Source organism: Ictalurus punctatus, chromosome 5 (genome assembly GCF_001660625.3).
Source record: "Ictalurus punctatus breed USDA103 chromosome 5, Coco_2.0, whole genome shotgun sequence".
In the NCBI taxonomy this organism is placed as follows: domain Eukaryota; kingdom Metazoa; phylum Chordata; class Actinopteri; order Siluriformes; family Ictaluridae; genus Ictalurus; species Ictalurus punctatus.
The window spans coordinates 21,028,495-21,051,184 of NC_030420.2; the positions used below are offsets into that span (position 1 = coordinate 21,028,495).

The following is a 22,690-nucleotide window of genomic DNA, read 5'->3' on the forward strand; positions in this document are numbered from 1 at the left end:
CACTTGGGACAAACCCTGTAACAAACTTCCACAAAAATTTTACAGAATATAGTATTGGTATTAACACAGTAGCAAAACATTTGAAAATAAATGTAGCATTAGCATAGCTCTCACATTCCTCTACAGTACCTTTATTCACCTTCACCATTACAATTTTTCCTGTAACTCATCACAACACTAAATAATCTGGAAAAACAGACCTCACGGAGCTAAACCAAACTTATTGAGAGGCTCATCGAGAGTCATACAGCGGTCTGTTTGCTTTTTGGTACCTGAGAGACCAGAGTCTTCCTCACTGTTGTCCCCCTCTTCGACAGCTTTCTCCAGGTTACTGAGGGACTTGCTGCGTGTGCGGAAGTTCCTCAGCAGGTTGCGGTGCTCCTGGTAGGTGATAGGTGGGCTTTCGGGCCCAATGTGGACCGGACGTGGCGTACCATAGTAGTTCCCTACAGACAGATATAGTACTTCCTTTTTCATTGTGTTCCCCATCCATGCTTCTTACTTTGCGTATCAATAGTAAGAAGAGCTATGAAGAGCTTTCTCCCTGGTTCTTAAGATGATGGTTGCCTATATCTTACTTACTAACCATAATGTTTACATAGCTACATGATAAAATCATCATAGTAACTGACAAAAACTTACCAACAACAACAACTTTTGTTCTTGTGTATATTCCAATTTCCAGCCTTACTGTACATTAGAGCATCATGCTTTTAATTTAATGCAACATTTAATGCAATGCCATGACACTGTCACAACACAGTTATGTATATACAGTACTGTGCAAAAGTCTTACGCACCATAATTTTTTTTAATTCAAATTTTGTTACAGATATTATTATTATTATTATTATTATTATTATTATTGAGTCTAGTAACAAAAAAAATCTAAATATTGGATGCAAACATGAATGTTATTTGAAAATTTTTCACTGTTATAAATGTATTTCATGGCAATGCTATTAAAGGGATAGTCCACACAAAAATAAAAACTCTGTCATCAGTTACTCACCCTCATGTCTTTCCAAACCCATAAGACTTTCGTTCGTCTTCGGAACACAAATGAAGAGATTTTTAATGAAACTTGCAAGATTTCTGTCCCTCCAGTTCATAAACAAAAGTTCACACAAAGCATTATAAAACTGGGATTAAACCACTGGAGTCACATGGATTACTATTACGATACCTTTATGAACTTTTTGGAGCTTGAACATTTTGGTTACTTGGAATCTAAACAGAGGGACAGAAATCTCCCTGGTTTCATTAAAAACCTCTTCTGAAGATGAAAGAAAGTCTTATATTTTTGGAACGACATGAGGGCAGAGGTGGGTACTCAAGTTCAAGTAAAACTACTTATAAAAATAATTACTCAAGTGACAGTAAAAGTAATATTGTTAATAATGACTTGAGAAAGACCAATAAAGTATCCATTCAGTACGTTTACATGGACGACAATAATCCAATGTTAACCCAATTAAGACGATACTCTGATTAAGAAACTAGCATGTAAACAGCGATTACTGATGACCTTAATCAGACTAAAGTCATACTCGAAGTAAACACAAATCGAATTATGACATGTGGAGTATTCCTATTTTAGTCGCATTATCGATGTGCATTACAGACATGTACACACCTTAATCACATTATTAACGTTGTGTGGGAGTTTTCACCGCATTTTGCAACAGGACACGATCACACACGGCAGCGCTCAACCGTCTGCCGTTGAACAGGAGAGCATGGCTGCGTCTGAAACCGCGTACTTACTTACTGTATAGTAGGTGAAATACATGTATCTCGGCTACTATATAGTAGGTAAATACGGACGCAGCCCACGGCTTCAAGCAGTCGTCTATTTGCATGTATAGCATGACTAATAATTAACTGCACTTGAAGCTTTCATAAAATTAAAAATGGAAGATCCAAAACTGTATACGGTACCATAACGAAGACCAACTGTATGTTGATACATGAAATTCTGGCGGGAACGTCGGACGGCATGACGTGTGGGTGTAATGACGTGTGCTGTTAATCGACGGGAACATGAAAGGAGTATTCTAAAAGCAACTCATGTAAACACCTTAATCATAATATTGTCTTATACAGAATAAGGTCAATAATTAGATTATTGTTGTCCATGTAAACATAGTCAATGAGAAGTCTACTCAAGCAGCAAGTTACTAGTTATTTCGGATCTGATTAAAATGAAGGGAAAATCCTGAATCTCACATACATGGAGAACTGTAAGTTGCACCTCTCCTTCAATGTCTGTCTGTTCTGTTTATACGATATAAAACCTGGGCTCAAGATGAAGCAGCATATCCCAGTCATGTGATGGGCACAATAACACAAAACCAGTCATGTTCAACTCCAAAAAAACCCCAAAACATAACATTTTCCCAACAGTCGACTGTCTTTATTTTCACGTTAACAACACAAACTTGTCAGCACGGAAGTCATGTCATTAATAATAATGTCATTAATAGACACTCCTGCTGATGGCTGTCTAGTAAATGCTTATTAGTGCAAAAACTACATTAATTACATTGCAGCGAAAGTAAAAAAAACAAAAAAACAAAAAACAAAAACAAAACAAACAAACAAAAAAACACAAACATTTTCTATTACTCAAATGACAGAGTAAAACTGCAGCGCTAATGTGTGCTAACAAAATAAAGTGCTGTCTTTTCAAGGCCAGATACAGCCACAAGATGGCAGATCTCACTTAGCCAATGACGTGTTTCTAGGTGCATCTAGGTCTTTATATGTTTATAGCTACAGTATTAATTAGAATCCAACTTCAGCCTCGAGCTAACGTTAGCACACTTGTATGATTAAGAACTGTGTGTGAATGCATCTACAAACAATCCAGTAGCTACTCATATTATTGTCAACTTTTAATGAAATGCAACTACATTACAGTTTACCTCCTGCTGAGCGCTTAACCCTGTTTGTTCCACCGTGGTTAATAGCGTGGGCGTGGCTAACTTTCAGAGCACCTCCCAGTCCAAAATCAGTCGACTGAAAGAGTGCAGCAAAAAAAGTGTCATATTTTTGTAGGCTAACCAGGAAGTTAGCATCACCCTGGTTCCCTCGACAGAAAGCCAATAGGATTTTTTCATTGGTTTTTGGATTATTGCAGAAAATAAACTAACTGTTTATGATTGTTACACATGTTGTTCATCAAGATAATCTTCACAAATGAACACAACTATTATGAATTTTGAAGCCAAATTACAATTTCCAGAAGAAAAAAGCAAAAAAGTTAGGCTATAAACAAACGACACCAGGGTCGCATGACTTCAACGTCACCGCCATGATGCTTTATGGCACTACATTTCGAAACAAAAAACACTATTGGGAAATACTATAAATTGATAAATCTACAAGTTGGAAAGTTCTAGCTGGAATAGTTTGCAAGAGTGGGAGTATAAACATAACGAGGCTGTAATAGACGAGTTTTCCTGTTCAACAGGATGACGTTTAATGTCCCCGACAACCTCTGTAGTCCATTTTTGCCACTTGTTAGCAACTGCCTTTTAGAAGACACGTAAAAGCTTAACAAAGTCGCGAGTGAGGTATTAAGCCGGGTGCACACTGTGCGATTGTTAATAGTCCTTTGCGACTGTTGCTTGTCAGAGTGTACGAACACGATCCCCACTGTAAGCCATGTCATACAGTAGGAACTCAGTTGTCGGTAACAACCGAAGCTTAGTAGTTCCTACTCAGTGTGGCTCAAGGTCCCTATCCAGAACCTTCAAACTAACTGTCCCTCAGTCGTGGAATGAACTTCCAACCTCATTCCAGACAGCAGAACCTGTCACTATATTTAAAAAACAGCTAAAGACCCACCACCTCCATGTGAGCATGTAACTAACCTCTAAAACGCCAACCCCACATTATTTAAAAAAACAAAACAAAAACAACGTACTCTGACTCTTACACGTTGACTCTGTGCACTTTGCTTCTCTAGAATTGAATTATAAATCTTGTATGGTAGCACTACTTGTATTGTTCTCCGCTAGATATATCGCTTTGCTTGTATTTCCTCATTTGTAAGTCCCTTTGGATAAAAGCGTCTGCTAAGTGAATAAATGTAGATGTAAATGTCATTAATGTTCGACTGTACGACGGTCAAGAGGCATGCGACAAGACTCGTACGGAGTCTCAAATCTTCTGAGACTGACAGAATTTAATCGGAGGAAAGATTAGATCATCAAAGGCAACAGATTTTGGCCTAGGATTATAGGACTCTCTAAGGCTTCTCAAAATTTGTCTCAGACGACCAAATCATGACTAAAATCGTACAGCGTGAACCCGGCTGATGTATACCGATGTATTTTATGTCGTAGAACAAAATGTGAAAATATCTTGAGCTTGTGTTAACCACAGACCTTATTTCACACATTTAACCAAAAACCCATTGATTTTGGGACGATGGAACCGGGAAGTGCTAAAATGCTAACTCATTTCCGGGTTTTAGGACTCATTTTTACAGCACACTATAGAGACTTTAAGGGGAACGGCTTCTATCTAAGACCCACTCCCTGTAAAAAATATATATATATTTTTTTTAATATGCCAAAAAAAGGTCAGAAGCAAAAGAAAAAGTTTAGAAGTGTGATTGCAGAAGCAAATAATACATTAGTGAAATCCACACAAAAAAAAAAAAAAAAAAATTAAAGCAATGAATGTGTAAATGAGTAGCACAGATGAATGCTGTAAGACTACATGGGAAGCCCGGATTGAAATGTTGACAATGAAATGTTCGCTAAAGTATTCTTGGTCGAATTCAATATTTAAGCGAATCAAAGGATCAAATCACTCACTGCAGTATCAGATCAACTCTTTCTGGTGAACAATGCAGCCTGCATGGAAATCTCTTTTGAAGCTCCTGACCCAGTGCTAATACACAACTATTGAAGCTCGGGTGTCAGGTATTGTGTGAGGTGTTTGTGCACTCACTGATTTCATGGGACATCAGATAAAACACTCACTGGGCAACAGGCTTTTAACGCACCACCCGAGTCCCCTCAGACGCAGAGCTGGGAGTGAATGGTTTGTTGGACGGGTGAATTTTGCACAGAAAAAATAAATAAATAAATAAAAATTCAACGTTAATTTGACAGTGCACTCAGTTTGTCCCTGGAGACCTGGAAACATGGCTTCTCCGTATGAGAACTGGTTGACTCTCCAAGCAGCACAACCAAATAACCACCTGCCAGTTAGTAAAGTATGAAACGTATGGAATATGTTACAGCACTTTGAGGAGTGCACGCCATCTAAGCGGTCAAGACTAAGCTTCAAGCATGCAGCATTCAAGCCTTTTGCTGTACCGGCATATGTGGACCCAAAGGGAAAGTGTTGAGAAATAACCTACGTTTTGTTAACAAATTGGATGTAATTGCTGCGATTACTAATTCTAATTGCTAATGAGGAACAAAAGCGACAGATTATGGAAAGATACTAATTGTAAAGAAACCTTTGTAAAAAAAAGCCTGCCTAAAGTTGCCAAGACGATAATAAACTGCTGAAGATATATTTATTATAATGTTGCTAACATGTTGATATAAATGATTAAATTCTTGCTACACCAAACCCAGTCCTTGATTTTTTTTTTAATCTATCAGGATGCAACAACATTGCCTTAGGGTAACCCTGACAAAACCCTTGGCATAGGTGACTTAGCTGTTATGAAAGGTGGCGAAGTTCTACTTATGGGTACAGAATTGTATTTCACCAGCATTCCATTGCTCAACAGGCTAAAAAAGAAAGGCCTGCTTGCTCCTGGGACAATAAACACAAACAGGATGTTGAAAGCAAAGGCTGGGGATACTAACATGAACTGGTCAGGAGTGATTAAACACTGGGAGTCTTTAAATCGATGGACTACAATAGGGATGTTGTCACGGCAACCACAGTTCATGGATTACAGCCACATACGAAAATGATAGGGATGCACCAAAATGAAAATTCTTGGCCGAAGCCGAAACTGAATATAATGAAACACTTGGCCAAAGGCAGCATACCGAACTGTGTTGGTCTCCATTTATTTTGCCAATTTTTTCAACATTGCATAAGTTAAATAGTCAAAATGTGCTTTTTACTATTACGTCTTGCTTTTCAAAGAAAAAATCAATTATAAAACTACAATTTAAAAATATTTATTTAACGCTGAACATTTTTTTTTCCAACATTCCAGCAGACATTATACCAATAAAGCACAATATAAAGCACAATATAACTTCAAATAAATTAAGGAGTAAAATAGAAATATTTTTATTTGGCCAACTTTGAGCCCCCCTTCTTGAATAGCCTATATTAGGCCTATAACTGACTGCTGAAAGAATGTAACATTCTCTGTACACCTACAACAAAAAAGTGCATTAAAAAGAGCGCAAAAAAGTGCATGGACCCACAACAAATGAATAATCGTCCGAGACATAATCCTACTTAGCCTACTTCTTCAGGAAAAAGTGGCAGGTTCTTCTTTATGGAAAGTAGCTTCTCTGCTTTTTCATATGAAAGTCGGTTCTTCTTCTCATCGATGATAGGAGATGCAGTGCTAAACAGTCTCTCGCTGTCGGTGCTTGTGCATGGAACAGACATGTACCTATGATCAGAATCGTTAAATATTTAAATATTTACATATTGCCGTTTTTTGGACAGTTGCTAATATAATGAAGATAATGAAATGATGAACCGGTGTAGGCCTACTATTTTTCCCCACAGTGAAAATAGTACAAAATACATAATAAAAAAAATATAGGTAACACTTTACAATAAGGTTCCATTAGTTTACGTTATTTAATGCATTAACTAACATTAACTAACAATGAGCAATATCAATCTTTGTTAATGAAAGTTTAACAAAAATGCAATTGTTCATTGTTAGTTCGTGTTAGTAAAAGTGCATTACCTAATGTTACGAGATACAACTTTTGATTTTAATACTGTATTAGTAATGTTGAAATTAACATTAACTAAGATTAGTAAATGCTTTAGATGTATTTTTCATTCTGAGTTCATGTTAACTAATGTTAACAAATGGAAACTTATTATAAAGTGTTACCAAAACAGAAATAAAATCGTTCATTGCTTTGCCATCCCTACAAGTAGCCAACCTGTGTGCCATCGGTGCCAGGTCGGGAAAGCGGCCTTGATTGATCGTCGAATATCTGAGAGGATTATTGCTCCCGGGGATAGGGACTTCTGAGAGATAACCATCTAACTGTTTAGCGGTTGAGCTTGCCTCTGTGTTGCATTTGGATTATTCTCTTGGAGGATCTTATTGAACATGTCGGACATCGAGGCTCATTTGTAGTACGGCCATTTTTCTCTTTGTGCTGTCTCCCACATCTCCTGCGCTGTGTGTCCCCTGACCGTCTCCATCACCAAGTGGCTTTCCCAAATCCAACTCGGACTGGATCATTTCTTGCATGCGCTGCTTTTTCCCCACATCCAAAGTAATGATCTTTATATCGTGGATCAAGTAAAGTTGCGATGCAGTACAGGGGTTCGGAGTCCGCCTGCCCAAATCGTGTGTTCACAGCCTCCAAGAGAGCAATGCTTTCACACTGCCGACATGTTTGCTGCATTTATAAAGGGTGTGCACGCCTCTCACTCTACGCTGGGTGCTATTTGATCGCGGCATGAAAAACGTCATTGTTCGGTAAAATTTCACTTACATTTTGGTTGCCAAACATGCGGTTCATCCCTAAAAAATTAGATGCTACTCAAATTAGGTACACACAGAAAAAACAAGGTACACACAGAAGTCAGCAGACCATGTGACAGGTATCTACAATCAGAACATGGTTTAAGTTGATTTTGGTGATTGAATGATCTCATTCCATAGGATCAAAAAAATGTGCTTGAAATGGGCAGAACTTTTGCCAGTGGTGGGGAGGGAATGTACGAACTTTTAGAGTTGTAGGAACACAAGAACAGCAGCAAAAATCTTTTGAAATATTCAAAATGCAAGGCATTCCTTTGCATACAGGTTGCCCAAATACAGTACTGAGTCCTATTAAAGCCAGCTTTACATTGTATGAATGTAAGTTGAGCTCATTGTCTTAGAGCACAATTCTACATACTTACTAACAGCTGATTTAGTGCCACTGCGACCAAAGACAGCCAATAACAATGTTCTGGAAGTGTCCCAAAAATGTTTCCAACCACAAATAAAAAACAAGAAACAAAACAAAACGAAAAAACTCTCTCCAAAATGGCTACTATGATATTCATCTAAAAGTCACAAAGAGGAGAATTTCATAGAATTACACAAAACGTACAGGACAGTGCGGCAATGGCAAAACGTAAAGAAAACGTTGGTTAGTAATAGACGAGCAGATTGTTGAATCGTGACAGCAGAGAGAGTGCCTGTATGATGCCACATCAAAGTTCCATCACGTTCTCGCACAGGACAAAAAAGGGACATGGCATGAAAATAAATGAAGGATGAATTACTGTACAGCTTCCAGCTATGAGGCTAGCTGATTAGCATGCAAATATTCTGATCAAACACATCAAGTTTATGTACCATTATGACAACATGAAACTATTTCATGGAGGGAAGTGGGTGGTAAGTAACTGCTGTTTATTGGATATGTATTGATTGATAAGTATCTGATGTTTAATATGTACGCATTGGTTTTTATTTTGCCCAAACCCCTGGTAGTAGCAGGGAAGCGTGTGGTAAGTAGATGGTGTTTATTGGGTAGGTATGGGTAAATATCCGGTGTTTAATATCTACATGTTTGAGAGTATACTGCAGGTAGCAGCAGGGAGGCATGTGGAAAGTAGTTGATGTTTAATGGGCGAGTATGAATAAATATCTGGTGTTCAATATCTATTCTTTTTTGTGTGTAAACCTTTAGTAATAGCAGGGAAGTATGTGGCAATTATCTGGTGATTAATGGCTGAGTTTAGTGATGAGTAAATATCCTGTGTTTATTATATACGTTTATCTACTTACACTGCAGGCTAACTAACTGCTGTTTAATGCTAAGTACGAGTAAAAGTATGGTGTTAACATCAAGTGGTAAGCACACAATGTTAAATGGATAGAAATGGGTAAATATCTCGTCTTTACGATCTAAATGTCTGTTTTTATTTTTATTGCAAACCACAGTTAATACCAAAGAAGCATGTAGTAAGTAGCCTGTGTTTAATGTGTAGGTTTGGTAAATATCTGGTGTTTAATACCAACATAATTTTCTATATAAAACACAGGTAGAATCAGGGAAGTCTGAGGTAAGTAAGTGCTGTTGCATATGGGTAAGTATCTGGTGTTTAGTTTCTACAAGTTTTTCCATTTACACTGCAGGTAGTAGCAGGAAACTCGTCATAAGTAGCTGGTGTTTATTCGGCAAGTAGGGTTAAATATCTGGTGTTTAATACCTGCATTTGTTTGTGTGTAAACTGCAGGTAGTAGCAGGGAAGCATGTGGTAAATAGCTGGTGTTTACTGGGCAAGTAAATATCTGTTGTTTAATATCAACATGGTTTTTTTTGTGTACGTAAACCCCAAAACAGGAAGGCTTATTATAAGTCTGCATTCCAGCAGCTCTCTCAATCAGATTTCTTGCAGCACGGGATTAAATTTTCGAATTAAATTAAATACGGTTGGTAACTGGTGTATTTTTGGTGGAAGCGGGCGGCCTGAAAAAAAAAATATATATATAAATAAATTATGTGTGCGCGCGCGCATATTATATATTTATATATATATATATATATATATATATATATATATATATATATATATATATATATATATATATATATATATTTATATATATATATATATATACACATACACACACATACATATATGTATGTGTGTGTGTATATATATATATATATATATATATATATATATATATATACACACACACATACACACACATATATACATATACATATACATATATGTGTGTGTGTGTATATATATATATATATATATATATATATATATATATATATATATATATATATATATATATATATATATATATATATATTAATTTACTTTTATAAATCTCAATCTGTATGCATTAATCCCCCTAAGTGTTAAAATGTTCAAGGCAACATACTGGAGTCATATTAAACATGCTATAGATCAGAGGCAAAGCAAAGCTCCATTTAACTCTTCAATGCTCAAACCAAGACACGCCCCGCAATCCTATAGGATTTTCTGTAGAATGTTCATAATTTTCGTGAATTTTATTTTTAAATAAATAAATAATAAAAAATGTTACTTCCGACATTAAAATATTGCTTTGATTACAGCTTTGAGTCAAAGCCTGCCAGAGATGAGCTTTCTCTCTCTGAAAGCAGTAGCGTTCTGAAAGCAGCGGCTTTTGAATTCAGCAGTGAAAAAGTAGTGAGAGACAGCAGAAGAGCAGAGGGAATGCAGAAGAGCAGAGGGAAAACAGGGATTACAGAGAAAAGCCTCTTTTCTCCTCTGCACAGTGATGAATAGCAGTTGCAGTTTAGCTTTTCAGTACAAACATCTCTACTAGGAGAAGTTAGAGGTTAGTTAAGTGCTCACGGAAAAGAGGTGGGGGGTCTTTAGCTGTTTTTTGAACACAGTGACAGATTCTGTGGTCCGGATTGAGGTTGGAAGTTCATTCCACTAATAAGGGACAGTCAGTTTGAAGGTTCTGGAAAGGGACCTCATGCCTTGCTGAGTAGGCACTACCAGGCGTCGATCGCAGGTTGCGTGAGGGAACATAAACTTCAAGGAGAGTGTTGAGGTAGTGACGTGCTGTTCCACACAAGACCTTGTCAATAATGGCTAGCTAGCATACAAAATAACTGAGTTTACACCCTTGTGAACTGCATGGAGTATGTAAACTCAGTTTGTGGCCCCGTGAGAACAGAGAGACACTAAAACCCCAGCTCTGGTGCTAGCTAGCTAATAATAGGTGAATTTCTTGTTCCCGTCACCCAAGTGTGTGGGAGACATCATCACATTTGGCAGTCGTATTTGGGCAGGTCGCTACTGTATGTGCAGTACCAGCTCCTGCTGAAGGATTGCTAACTGCAACTGCAACAGTAGTTCTCATGAGCCTGTTCGATTTAAGGACATTTTAGAAGTGGGTTATCAGCCTAGGGCTAAATGCCAAATACTACAGACAGAGACATGTCCTCATCTCAGCAATAGTAGCGCACGCACTAGCTTGCTGGAGACACAAGGCTTTTCTCATGAATGGGGTCCACCTGGGAGTGCTGTCCCATTAAAGTTAGTCTTGACAGATGCCTCCCTCACTGGTTTAGGGACAACGTGGTGCCACAAGACAACGCATACACACATGGAGAATGGCTTCTGCACCCAGAAGTGGTGTCCCAGATCTGGAAAAAGTTTGGCAGGGCACACTTTTTGCCAATACCAGATTTACTCACAGTACATAGTAAAAACAGGGGCAATGGTAGCTTGACAGTTAAAGTTCTGGGTTACTGATCGGAAGGTCGGTGTTCAAGCCCCAGCACTGCCAAGCTGCCATTGTTGGGCCCTTGAGCAAGGCCGTTAACCCTCTCTGCGTCAGGGGCGCTGCATCATGGCTGCTCTGACCCCAACTTCCTGACATGCTGTGATATGCGAAGAAAAGAATTTCACTGTGCTGTAATGTATGTGAGACCAATAAAAGACTCATTACCATTATCATTACGCACTGTGCCCAATGGGTCCACTGAGTTGGTTCAGTAGCCAATGTCTGCATTACTGTATACTGTTTGCATTTCCCTCCTCTAGCAGTGACTCTGCCCGCACTGCAAAGAATTAAGCAAATCAGGCCACAGACTGGGCTTGGACCGACAGAGTGAAGTGCAGGTTGAATACCGTGAATAATGTGCACGCCATCATCTGGATCCAGTGTGCTGCCTGGTTCCTAGGATACTAGCCCTTCTGCAGGGATTTCTGGACAGAGTAACGTGCCTGTCTATGTTGAACGTGTATGTGGCAGCCATTTCAGTGCATCACAGCACCATGGATGGCTCACAAAACTGTCAACCTTTTTGAAGAGCGTGAGGCACCTTTCTCTGATATGGTCCCTTGAGAGCCCAGACTGGGATCTCACCGTTGTACTGGGGCCACTTAAAAAATGTAGGATGTCAAACTGAAATGTGTCTCTAAAAAAATGTTACGTTTTTTTTTTGTATAAACACACTAAGAGTGTCCAGGACACTACCCATCCCTTCTAGCAGAGGTTGCAATAACCAGAATACTAGCATAGTTCTAGGTCTCCGCTTCCTGAATTTAGCATATATAAACCCAGCGCATGCTACAAAACAAAGTCATGCCATTCCCATGTTTGGTGTGAGATCTAAGCCTTGTATTAATCTGATTGCCATTACCATGTATAGACCATTTGGATTATGGTTAGATATTCACTGTTTGACCCTTGCCTGTTCTATGACTCAGATTTGGGTTGTATTTGTCTGTCCTGTCTTTGTAAATAAACACCTCCTCCACACGGATCCTGAAACTTCTCCAGAGTCCAGTGCATTGCATAGAATCATAAATTGTATGCAAACAAACAGACAATTAAATCACAGCCCTGTCAGTTAATATACACCTTAAAGTAATACAATGCTAGTCATTTAGATACTTTTAAGTGTACCAATATCAATAACAATGTTTAACCTTTATTTATTCAAGAGAGGGACACTAGGCAATGATTGATCAAGTTCCTGACAAATAAGGACAACAAAAATGACCTGACGCTGGCATTCGACTCGGCCAGCAGCCAGCAGCGATGATACTACCTCGCATTGAGAATGTGGACAACAGCTACAAGTGTAACTGTAACGTTTGGGTCTCTTAAATAACAATTTAAATCTTTATACAAAGTAAAAATGTTATTTTCTGATTTTAACATAGCTAAGAAAAAAAAATCTGTCAAAATTGAATAAAGCCTGGCATTTATACAGTATGCAATCATGCTCAAAATAGTATATATCTCAAGCCTACAACTACTGAAGATTGGAAATTCTTCTCATAACACATGCTGACTTTACACATCATAGATACTGAAATCACAATGAAAATACTTGTGACTGACTTCAGTTTCATTGGTTTCATTATCTGCCTTAATTGTCTGTTGATAAAAAAAAAAGGATGAGGAAGACAGAACTGGTGAAGATATCAGATATAAGGAATCGAAGTTACTGCATCAGCAGTACGAAAATCTATAAAAGCACATCTCGGTTTTGCGATTTTGTTCGTGGTGCATTTTCCTTGCATAGCTAATGAAGGACTTCTGTCCAAAATGTCTTTGCTTTCAAGCAACTTTGTGTTCTCCTCCATAATATAAAACTACACATAAATAATATCTTTTTGAGGCACATTTCTGGAACTGACTCACTTAAAAAAAAAAAATCAATCAATCAATTCAAACGACCTAAAGGATTTTACAGGTTTTCTCTCTGGTGGAAGCTTTAAAGGTGATGTGTGGAACCCCGAAACAGAAGTTTCCCCATACAGATAATGTTCAAGGTGCAACTGCTTTAGAAACCTAGAACCTTTAACTATGAAGAGAATTATTGAGCATTTATTTTCCACACATGGTTCGTTTGGAGCGTTTGTTTCAGAACCTGTTTCTGAACTTGTATTTTTCCCCTTGGTTCGGTTGATTTAGACATACTTAGATGAACACCGCGCTCGCGCTCTGATCCGCACCAGAATAATCGGTCCGACTGCGAAAGAACCAACCTGTATAGCAATGCATGATGGAAACTGTGTTACGTAAAAAGAATGTTTGATTTGCTAATGGCTCGCAACATGAATCACACTTGGACCAAAGATGAGGTAAAATTTCTCATTGACATTTGGTCTGTTGAACATATTTCTGAACAACCTGAGGTTTACAAGGTGTCTAGCGAGCGTCTCAAAAGTGTTATAAAAAAATAAAATAATTAAAAAAAATAAATAAATTTACAACAACCCTCCGCCAACAGAACATTATAGTTCGAGATTACGCAGGACTGGGAGTTCTGGGGATGAAAAAGACAAATTTGCCTGAAACATGAAACTGTGATTTCTGCTCAAACCGATCAATTATCATAACTACAGCTAAAAAGAATGTCACAATAAGCTCACTGAGCTGCTGTCTATCCATCTTGATGGATGACTGTTACGGGCGGAACCCCAGAACATAAACATTGGTCCACACTCTGACCAATGAGAGAAGTTTACTCACATGTTACTCGCATAAACACATTTTGGTATGCTTTGAAACGTTGCTTTGTGAAAGCAAACCAAGCCAAGGATAAAATACAACACTAACAATTTAAGTCCCTGTTTCGGAACAAAGCACAGATCTTCAGGTCTGAAAACGCCTAAGAGTCACTGTAGAATATTAGAAAAATACTGGCTCAGGCAAAATCAGCCAAATAACACATAACAGCAAATATCAGCCAAGGTTGCACTTAGTAATGTACAAAGGTTATTTGCCATGTACAGGTTCTACAGAATGAGACAAAAATAGTAATTTAGCATGATGTGTTTACACGAATACAGCATTACTCAAGCATTAAATATTTCCTTCACTCAGCAATCTATTCAAAACCTACTTTCAATGACAAACAGCTATATGGGATGTAATGATTCAGTGAACACATGTCCCAGAATATTAATTTGTAAAAATGTAATGCATTTGTATTCTGATAGATGCGTACGTGTGCTGATCCTGACCTTTGAACTTGCCGCTCTCAAGCAGAGCTCCTGATTCCTCCAGAGAGAAGAACTCCTCAATTGAGACGAAGTTGTAGTCCACTCCGGAGATCTCCCCGTCCCGCGGCTGCCTGGTGGTACCTACATCACGTACACACACCATAATCAATACGGAGATTTAAATTGAGGTAAACTGTACTATATTATACTTCATGAATAACCTGCATATTCATTATCTAGCCAAAAAGTGTGACTGACAACAATGTTAACGCTCCTGGCAACGAAAAAAGGTCTCAAAATAGATTCAATGAATATATACAGTTTGTGGATGGTACCACTTAAAAACCATGAAGATTACTTTGGACTACAACTGATACTGTACGAACAGTTTTCAACTCAAGTCTCCATCAGTGAACAGTAAATTCTTATGAATTTCCTGGTTACACAACTGCACTTCTTGACATATAGTACACAATTATAATCGCAGTATTCGTTGTCACCCTATAGAGTCTAGTTCCTCTCAAGGTTTGTTCATCATATTGTCCCAGGGAGTTATTCCTTCCCACCATCGCCTATGTCTTTCTCATTAGGAATAAATGTATAAATGTAAAGTTTATATCTGGAATTTGTATATTTCTGTAAAGCTGCTTTGTGACAATGTCCATCCATCCAGCCATCCATCCATCTTCTACTGCTTTCTCCTTTTCAGGGTCACAGGGAACCTGGAGCCTATCCCAGGGAGCATCAGTCACAAGGTGGGATATACCCTGGACAGGGTTTGTGACAATGTCCACTGTTTAATGCACTGTGCAAATAAAAATGGAACTGAATTGAACTAGAGCTGCAACAACAAAATCGATAATAATCTATTATGAAAATCGTTGTCAACGAATCTCATTATGGATTAGTTGGTCTGCGCGCAGCACGGGGTACGTTTACTCATTGCGTTACTTCAGTTCCGAAAACACGCATTGGAGAGTACAGACCAAAGCTGTGTCCCAAATGATGTACTATACACTTACACTATGCATTATATACTCTACAGTCTATGAATTTTAGAAAGGTAGTATCATCTCAAACGGAACACTAGCGTTTTTTTACTAACCAGAAGTATAAGCCGCTTCCCAGTCGATGGCACATGACATCATACGCACATAATATGATGACGCTAGCTTTAGCAGATACCCAGAGTCAATGACAATGCATTTCTTCAGTTTACTGTTTATGTCAGCGTTAACTTTTATACCCAATATGATTCCAGTCACCATCAGACGGAGGAGTAATCGTCAAGTGACTGCAGAAAAAAGTGTGTGACCTCCAAGTCCTCTAAGGCAGGGGAGAATTGTATATTAAATGCCGCAAAGAAGACTGTAACCTGCTAACAAACCTGCTAGCACTGAAACACGACAATGATGCACAAGCACAAACTTATGTTTATATCCAAAATGCTCCACTGTGTACAAGGGGTTATGGAAACCGGTGCGAGTTGCTTAAAAGGTTTAGTTTAATTCAAGTTTATTGTCATTATATGCTGTATTTGCATGCGTGCAGTGTAAATTCTGTGGTTTATTAAAACAGAAGTGATCTGTTAGCAACGAGGCCGCGTTGCTCCTCAGTCGCAATGTAGACGTGGTGATAAACAGTGTTGCGCGGGTTAGATCTGTAATGTCAAATTAAAACGGTACGATCAAAGTAAACATAAGTAAAAACAAAGGCAGTGAGTAACAGAAACCATAAGGTGCAGTGATAAAATCTCCCTATTATTAATTTAGGATTGTAGTTTAATTATTAGTGCTTTTTTGGTGTAAAAAATAATGCATTTGTGTTAATGTAAAGTTTTAGTCATTTACCGTTTACAATTTACCATAGTCTGAAGTTTATATTTCTAACACTGACTCAATTTGTGGATTTAATTTTAAATAAACATGGGGAAAATGGTACTGAAAGTTTGTTTGTTCTACCCCCAAATTGATTATTCGAAGGAGAAAAAAATAATAATAAATAAGCCAATTAATCGATTATGAAAATAATCGTTATTTGCAGCCCTAAATTGAATATATTCCTAATTACAATTGAATTATAACTAAAATCCCCCCTGGAAAGGTGAATAACTCATGAACAGTACTTGTGCTAGAACAGCATACAGGTCAAAAGCAGAGCTTCCACTGCACATTTGGTTTTACATGTGGGGTAATGAATTGTATTGTATTGTAATATATTGTATTTTAAAACACAATCACAATGTTTGCAATTAACTATTGTCGCCATTTAAACTAAAATGATCCCAAATGTAACTACAGTGCACTCGGCTTCATTTTTCCTCGTGTGTCTGCTGCACGTGTTTTGCGCACGAGCCAGCAAGCACCTCAAAACTACACACTCTAATGATGACCTTACTCAAATCGACCATCGTTTAGTTTTATTGATTAAATTATTAATGACAAGGACTCGATCGTCGATGACGTTCTCTATTTGCTAAGACATTTAAAAGCCAACTTTTCCAGCTGAAAGTGTTCAAATCTCAGATTCTGTTTGAGAATAGTACGAAAAATGTACAATTATGGGCAATCCAAATGAATGATTTAAGGTATAACAAACAGATCTTTTGGTTTAGGGAGAAACAGTGATGATCATTCATGTCACCCATCACACCATCTACTGTCCTCCTGAGATGAAAAATCTCTTGTGCTTCTCCATTTCCAGGGCAATTTTTTAATTTTTCATTGCCTGAAGCTAGCAGTGATCTAATCAATAGAGGAAAAATCACTTTGTGTTCAGTGTCAAAGTCAGTCCACTGGATCGGCACCATCTATTTTAATGTTTTATTTATTCAGGTAAATCCTGTTTCTCTAAGCAACAGGCCACATCTACAGAAACAATATCAGCCTTTCAGAGCCATTGTGCCCGAATGGAATTACATATAAATTAAGTTGATAGTCTTTGTAGTAGCAAACATGTTTAATGTAAACACTAATTTGCTGTGGTTAAATTTTATGATTTTAATATATCAGAATCACCAGAATGCAATTTCTGTAAAACATTCTGTAAAACAGTTATCTGAGGAAGGAGCCATAGAGCTCAACATTTCAATTTGAAGAAAAAAAAGGCCAGAATTTACACACACACACACACACACACACACACACACACACACACACACACACACAAATATACATATTATATATGACATAACATAACATCTGATCCTCTTTGAAACAGTGCCTATTAATATAGGTGATACACTCTAGAAAATTGTAGAAAAAGTACTGAGGATATCTGTGATATATCTTTGAAAAGTATATTGTGACATAATTTATCACAACATTGCTATTACATTGTCATATTGCCCAGTCTAGCACACTATGCATCCATAAACAATACAGTGGATAAAGGCTTAATGTGTTGTGCCATTCCAATACAAAAATCTTTCAATAACCCCCACCCCCAAAACAACCATCAACCAATTGCAGCTTAGTGGTTTTATCATTTCTTAAATCCAAGACACAGGAGTAGCGTACGGTCTGGGTTAAACAGAGCATTAGTGATAATAAAGTGACTGTTTTTTAATGGTTCAAAACCTACATTTGAAATGTCAATGGATTTGAATTGAATATATATATATATATATATATATATATAATGTGTATGTGTGTGTGTGTGTATGTGTGTGTGTGTGTGTATGCAAGTTCATAATGCTTTATAATGTTATGTGGTAGTAGTTATAATAGTTTGTTGTTGTTTTTATATTCTTTGAATGCCATGCCAGCTTCTATGGCTATTTTCATGGTGAGAAATGTCTAACGTACTTTATGTAAAGTTTTTAAAAATCTTTTTTTCCTAAAAACTCTAAAATTGCATTAGGTTTGACTCCGTTAAAAATTTCTTCCAGCGTGTTGACTGGAAAAAAAAAAGGTTTCTCACAGGGTTAAGACCAGTACAGTCTAACAAAATATGTTTCAAGGATAATATATTCTGGCAGAAGGTACATGTTGGCGAGTCTTCTCCTAATATTAAAAACTTGTGTCATCCTGGTGTAGACGGTCCCAGTGATTTAAAAACAGAGACAGGTTTCTTTTGCAAACAATAGGGCTGATTTCATGGAGTTTGTTCATGGTGCACTGGTCCCACTCAGTTTGCCATTTATTAATATAGGAGTTTATTATGGGTTTTAGGTCAGTGGGAGGTATTGGACACTGTAAATGCTTCTTTTGCAGCAGTGTCTGCTTGTTGGTTTCCCGAGATTCCACAGTGTCCCAGGCCCCAGCAGAAGTAGATATTATAATTTTGGGCCTCCAGATCCAACAATTTGCAAAGAATATTATTTACAAGCATTGGGTGATCCTTTTTTAGGGATGGCATTGCTTGAAGACATCATTTTGAATCTGTAATTATCAAAGTATTTCTGCTGCATAGTCTTTATGAAGTCCAGCGCTAAGACGATAGCATTTGCCTCTGCTGTAAAAATTGAGCTGGGGTTGGGGATGGATATTCTAGGTTGTTGAAAGTCATTTGGGTGGGTTTCAGATTTTTTGTTTCTTGTTAGGTCTGAAATTATTATTATTATTATTATTTTTTATAGTTCCGTGGGGGGGGGGGGGGGGGGTGTTCGGGGAGATTATACAGAAGGTCAGATGTGTCTTGGTTTTTGTTCGTATAGGTTTGAAGACGGGGTTGAGAAAACAGGATGGTAAGCTGGGTTTTCTTTGTTGGTCTTCAGCTTTGTTGTATATTGTAGGGTTAGTTTGAGGCATCTGTTCTCCAGAGAAAGTTCATTTGCTTCTACATACAAACTGAGTTGGTGATGTTCTGAAGGCCCCTAAAGCCAGTCATATGCCTTGATGATGTACTGTGTCCAAGGGTCACAAAAGGATATACGATTGTTTTAGATAAAACCTTTAAAATGTTCATAGCTTTAAGACATTTATCTTTTAAAATCTTTATGCGGGGGATAAAGCTCAGTTTACTGTCCAGAGTTATTCCAAGGAATCTGGTTTCCTAAACCACTCTGATGTGTTCACCATCCATCATGAATATCTCTGGATCAAGATAGAGAGAGCATAGCTGGCAAACATGCATATACAAACAAGTTTTGTTCTTTGAAAATTTTAACCCATTTAATACTGACCAGGACTGCACGCTGTTAATTGTCAGCTGGATTTTCTGTTCAATGTTATTCATGTTTTTGCCTCTGTAGCAAATGCCATTGTCATCAAATGCCAATGGATATCTGGCCCGATGGCTTTTGTGATGCTGTTCATTTTGATACTAAAAGGTGTAACTGATAGAATGCTTCCTTGAGGTACTCCTAGTTCTTGTTTATGTGGGTCAGATAGGGTATTACTTACTCTGACTTTAAAATGTCTGTTTCACAAAAAATTAGCAATAAAAATGGGTAAGTGTCCTCTAAAACCAAGTTGATATAAATCCTTTAAAATACAGAACTTCCAAGTGGTGTCATAAGCTACCACTTGTCATAAGCTAAGTACTTTTTCCTTTTCTGAAGCCACACTGAATTTTACTTAAGAGATGTTGCGATTCCAGGATCCATACTAGACGTTCATTAACCATTCTCTCCATGGTTTTGCATAAGCAACTTGTAAGGGCTACTGGGCAGTAATCGTTGGGGTCATGATGATCTTTTCCTGCTTTTGGGATGGGAATGATTATTACTTCTTATTATAAGATTCCTTATTATTAGATGAAAAATTGATCCCTTTCTTTTTGTCCTGTGCTAGGAAAACTTGGAAGGTATTAAAGCAATTTCCAATGGAGGAGTTCTTTTCAAAAGTTTTTGCTAGGGTATTTGCAATCTCTAGTTTTGAAGTTAGAATAGTGTCTTGATATTTGATGTGCTGGATTTGAGCTCCATCGTTCATGCCCTTCATCCTGAGAATCAGATTCCAGACCTTTTTTGTTGAGGTACTTGTCTCCAACTTTTCCATTTAGCTTCATTTCTTATTATTCGAGCTTGTTCCCTACTTATTTTACCCTTAACAAGATTTTCACTTGTAGGCCTTCTGAAGAATAATCTTTCAGCCTTCTTCCATACTTTTATAGCTATCTTGCATTTATCATCAAACCATTTTGTGTTTGGATGTGTGTTTGAAAAGGTATCATTTGCTATGGAGAGGAGTGTACCGGTGAAATGTTTAATAGCATCTGGATCATCTTCAGAAGCTTCATTAAACCTTTTAAAGCAAAGCGTTTGAAAATGATACCAGTTAACTTTTTTAAACTGCCATCTTGGTATTTTTAGAGCTTTCCATGAAAGGTGTAAAAATAATTCAGGTTCACAAATTGTTAGGTCAATTGCCGAGTATGTTCCATGCCCTGGGTGTAGGTAAGTGCTGGATCCATCATTTAAAATACATAAGGCGTGATTAGGAATTCTTCTATCCTCTTTCCTTTGGTGTCACAATGGGTATTTCCCCATAGAGTGACTATTAAAGTCTCTCATGAGTATATATGGAGAAGGAAGTTGGGCTACTAGGCCATCCAGGTCCTTGTGTGTAAAAGTAAGGTTCAGTGGGATGTATATGGAACATACTGTAATGGTTCTCTGCAGGTTTAAACGTACTGCTGTTACCTGTACAGTAAATTACTGTTCACAATGATGCAACTATAAATCACATCATTTCTGATTAAAATAGCTGTGCCACCAAACGTCTGTCTATTAGTAGGACCAAAAGTATTTAAAGTTGTAAACCTTTTTAAAAGAGAAGGTAAAATCTGGTAGTAGCTTTGTCTCCTGAAGACAAAACCCAAGAGGACTGAGAACTGTAACTAAACATTGCAACTCTGCAAAATTTCTGCAAACAAGGTCCACAACAGTTCCATTGGATAAAAATATTTTTCATTCTCACATAGGAAAAACAGGAATATTTCCCCTGAGTTTTCCTTTTGGGAATTTTTTTTTTTTTATCCCTTTCTTTCATTTCAACATCTTTGGTTTGTTTTGTCTTTGCCATTTAGTCTTTTGCTTGCGAAAAACTTAATCTTCTTCTATTAATATTTGAAGTTTGATTTTCTGAACCAAGTTCGGATTAGGCTGAGAGTTGATTGCGATAGATTCACTTTGTGTTCTTGTACTCTTGGTCCTTGGGATAGATTTATTGCTGTTAACATTTTGAGGTTTATCTTTGTACATCCAGCTGAAGTCTGTCTGGCATTCCATGGACTTCACAGATTTCTTGACAACGGAGGCATATGTTTTATTCAGTGTAGAAGGAGGGACAACGTCCACCATTCTCTTTGCCTTGGGGTAACTGATGATCTTTGTGCATCTGATTCTCTGTATTTCCTTCTCCTTAACCATGTAGGATATTCTTTTGATGCAGCCGAATGGTCTCCTGTACAGTTACAGCATTTGTGTGGTTTTTGGCAGCTTTCCATGTTGTGGTCTTCTTCACCACACTTGCAAGAGATGCTTTTATTTTTGCAACTATTTGACCTATGTCCATATTTTTGATATTTAAAACATCGCAGTGGGTTGGGCACAAATAAATCCACCGTGACACTCAAATATCCGATTTGGGGCTTATTAAAAGTGAGGATGTATGTACAAATTTTGATAACTCATTCCTCTCTTTTGATTGTTATCCTTTTCACATTTACTACTCCTTGGGTTTTGAGCTCACAGTTAATTTCATCTTCATCTACATCATCCAATTCTTTAGTGCTGATCACTCCTTTGCAGTAGTTTAATTTTGGATGAGGTGATGTCTTTATTTGAACTCCAGCTTGCACTGTGGCAAGTAGTAAATTCTCTGCATTTGCCTTTTTACAGCGGTCAAATAGAATTTGTCCAGATCATAACGTTTTCACTTCTTTCACTGTTCCTGCTATTCCTGTGATACCCTTATGTATAGCAAAGGGAGAAAGTTTACTGACTGGCAAAACTGGTGATACTGCTTCAAGGGTTATAAACCTTGTGCACTCTTCAATATTTCGCATGAATAAACATTTACTCTCTAAGATGCATTCTGTATCCAAGTCTAGAAACCGCTTTTTGGAA

At 37.6% G+C, this 22,690-nt stretch overlaps 1 protein-coding gene across 5 annotated transcripts in view; it reads right to left on the reverse strand.

The window, feature by feature from the left end:
- The window catches only part of magixa (MAGI family member, X-linked a), an 84,429-nt gene that overhangs the window by 41,148 nt on the left and 20,591 nt on the right, over positions 1 to 22,690 (reverse strand). For all 5 annotated transcript variants that reach the window (XM_047155597.2, XM_017468499.3, XM_017468500.3 and 2 more), the window contains 2 exons: positions 14,698 to 14,817; positions 273 to 446 (listed from right to left, as the gene is read on the reverse strand). In XM_047155597.2, the coding sequence (XP_047011553.2) occupies positions 273 to 446; positions 14,698 to 14,817 (294 nt within the window). The remainder of the gene's footprint in view (positions 1 to 272; positions 447 to 14,697; positions 14,818 to 22,690) is intronic.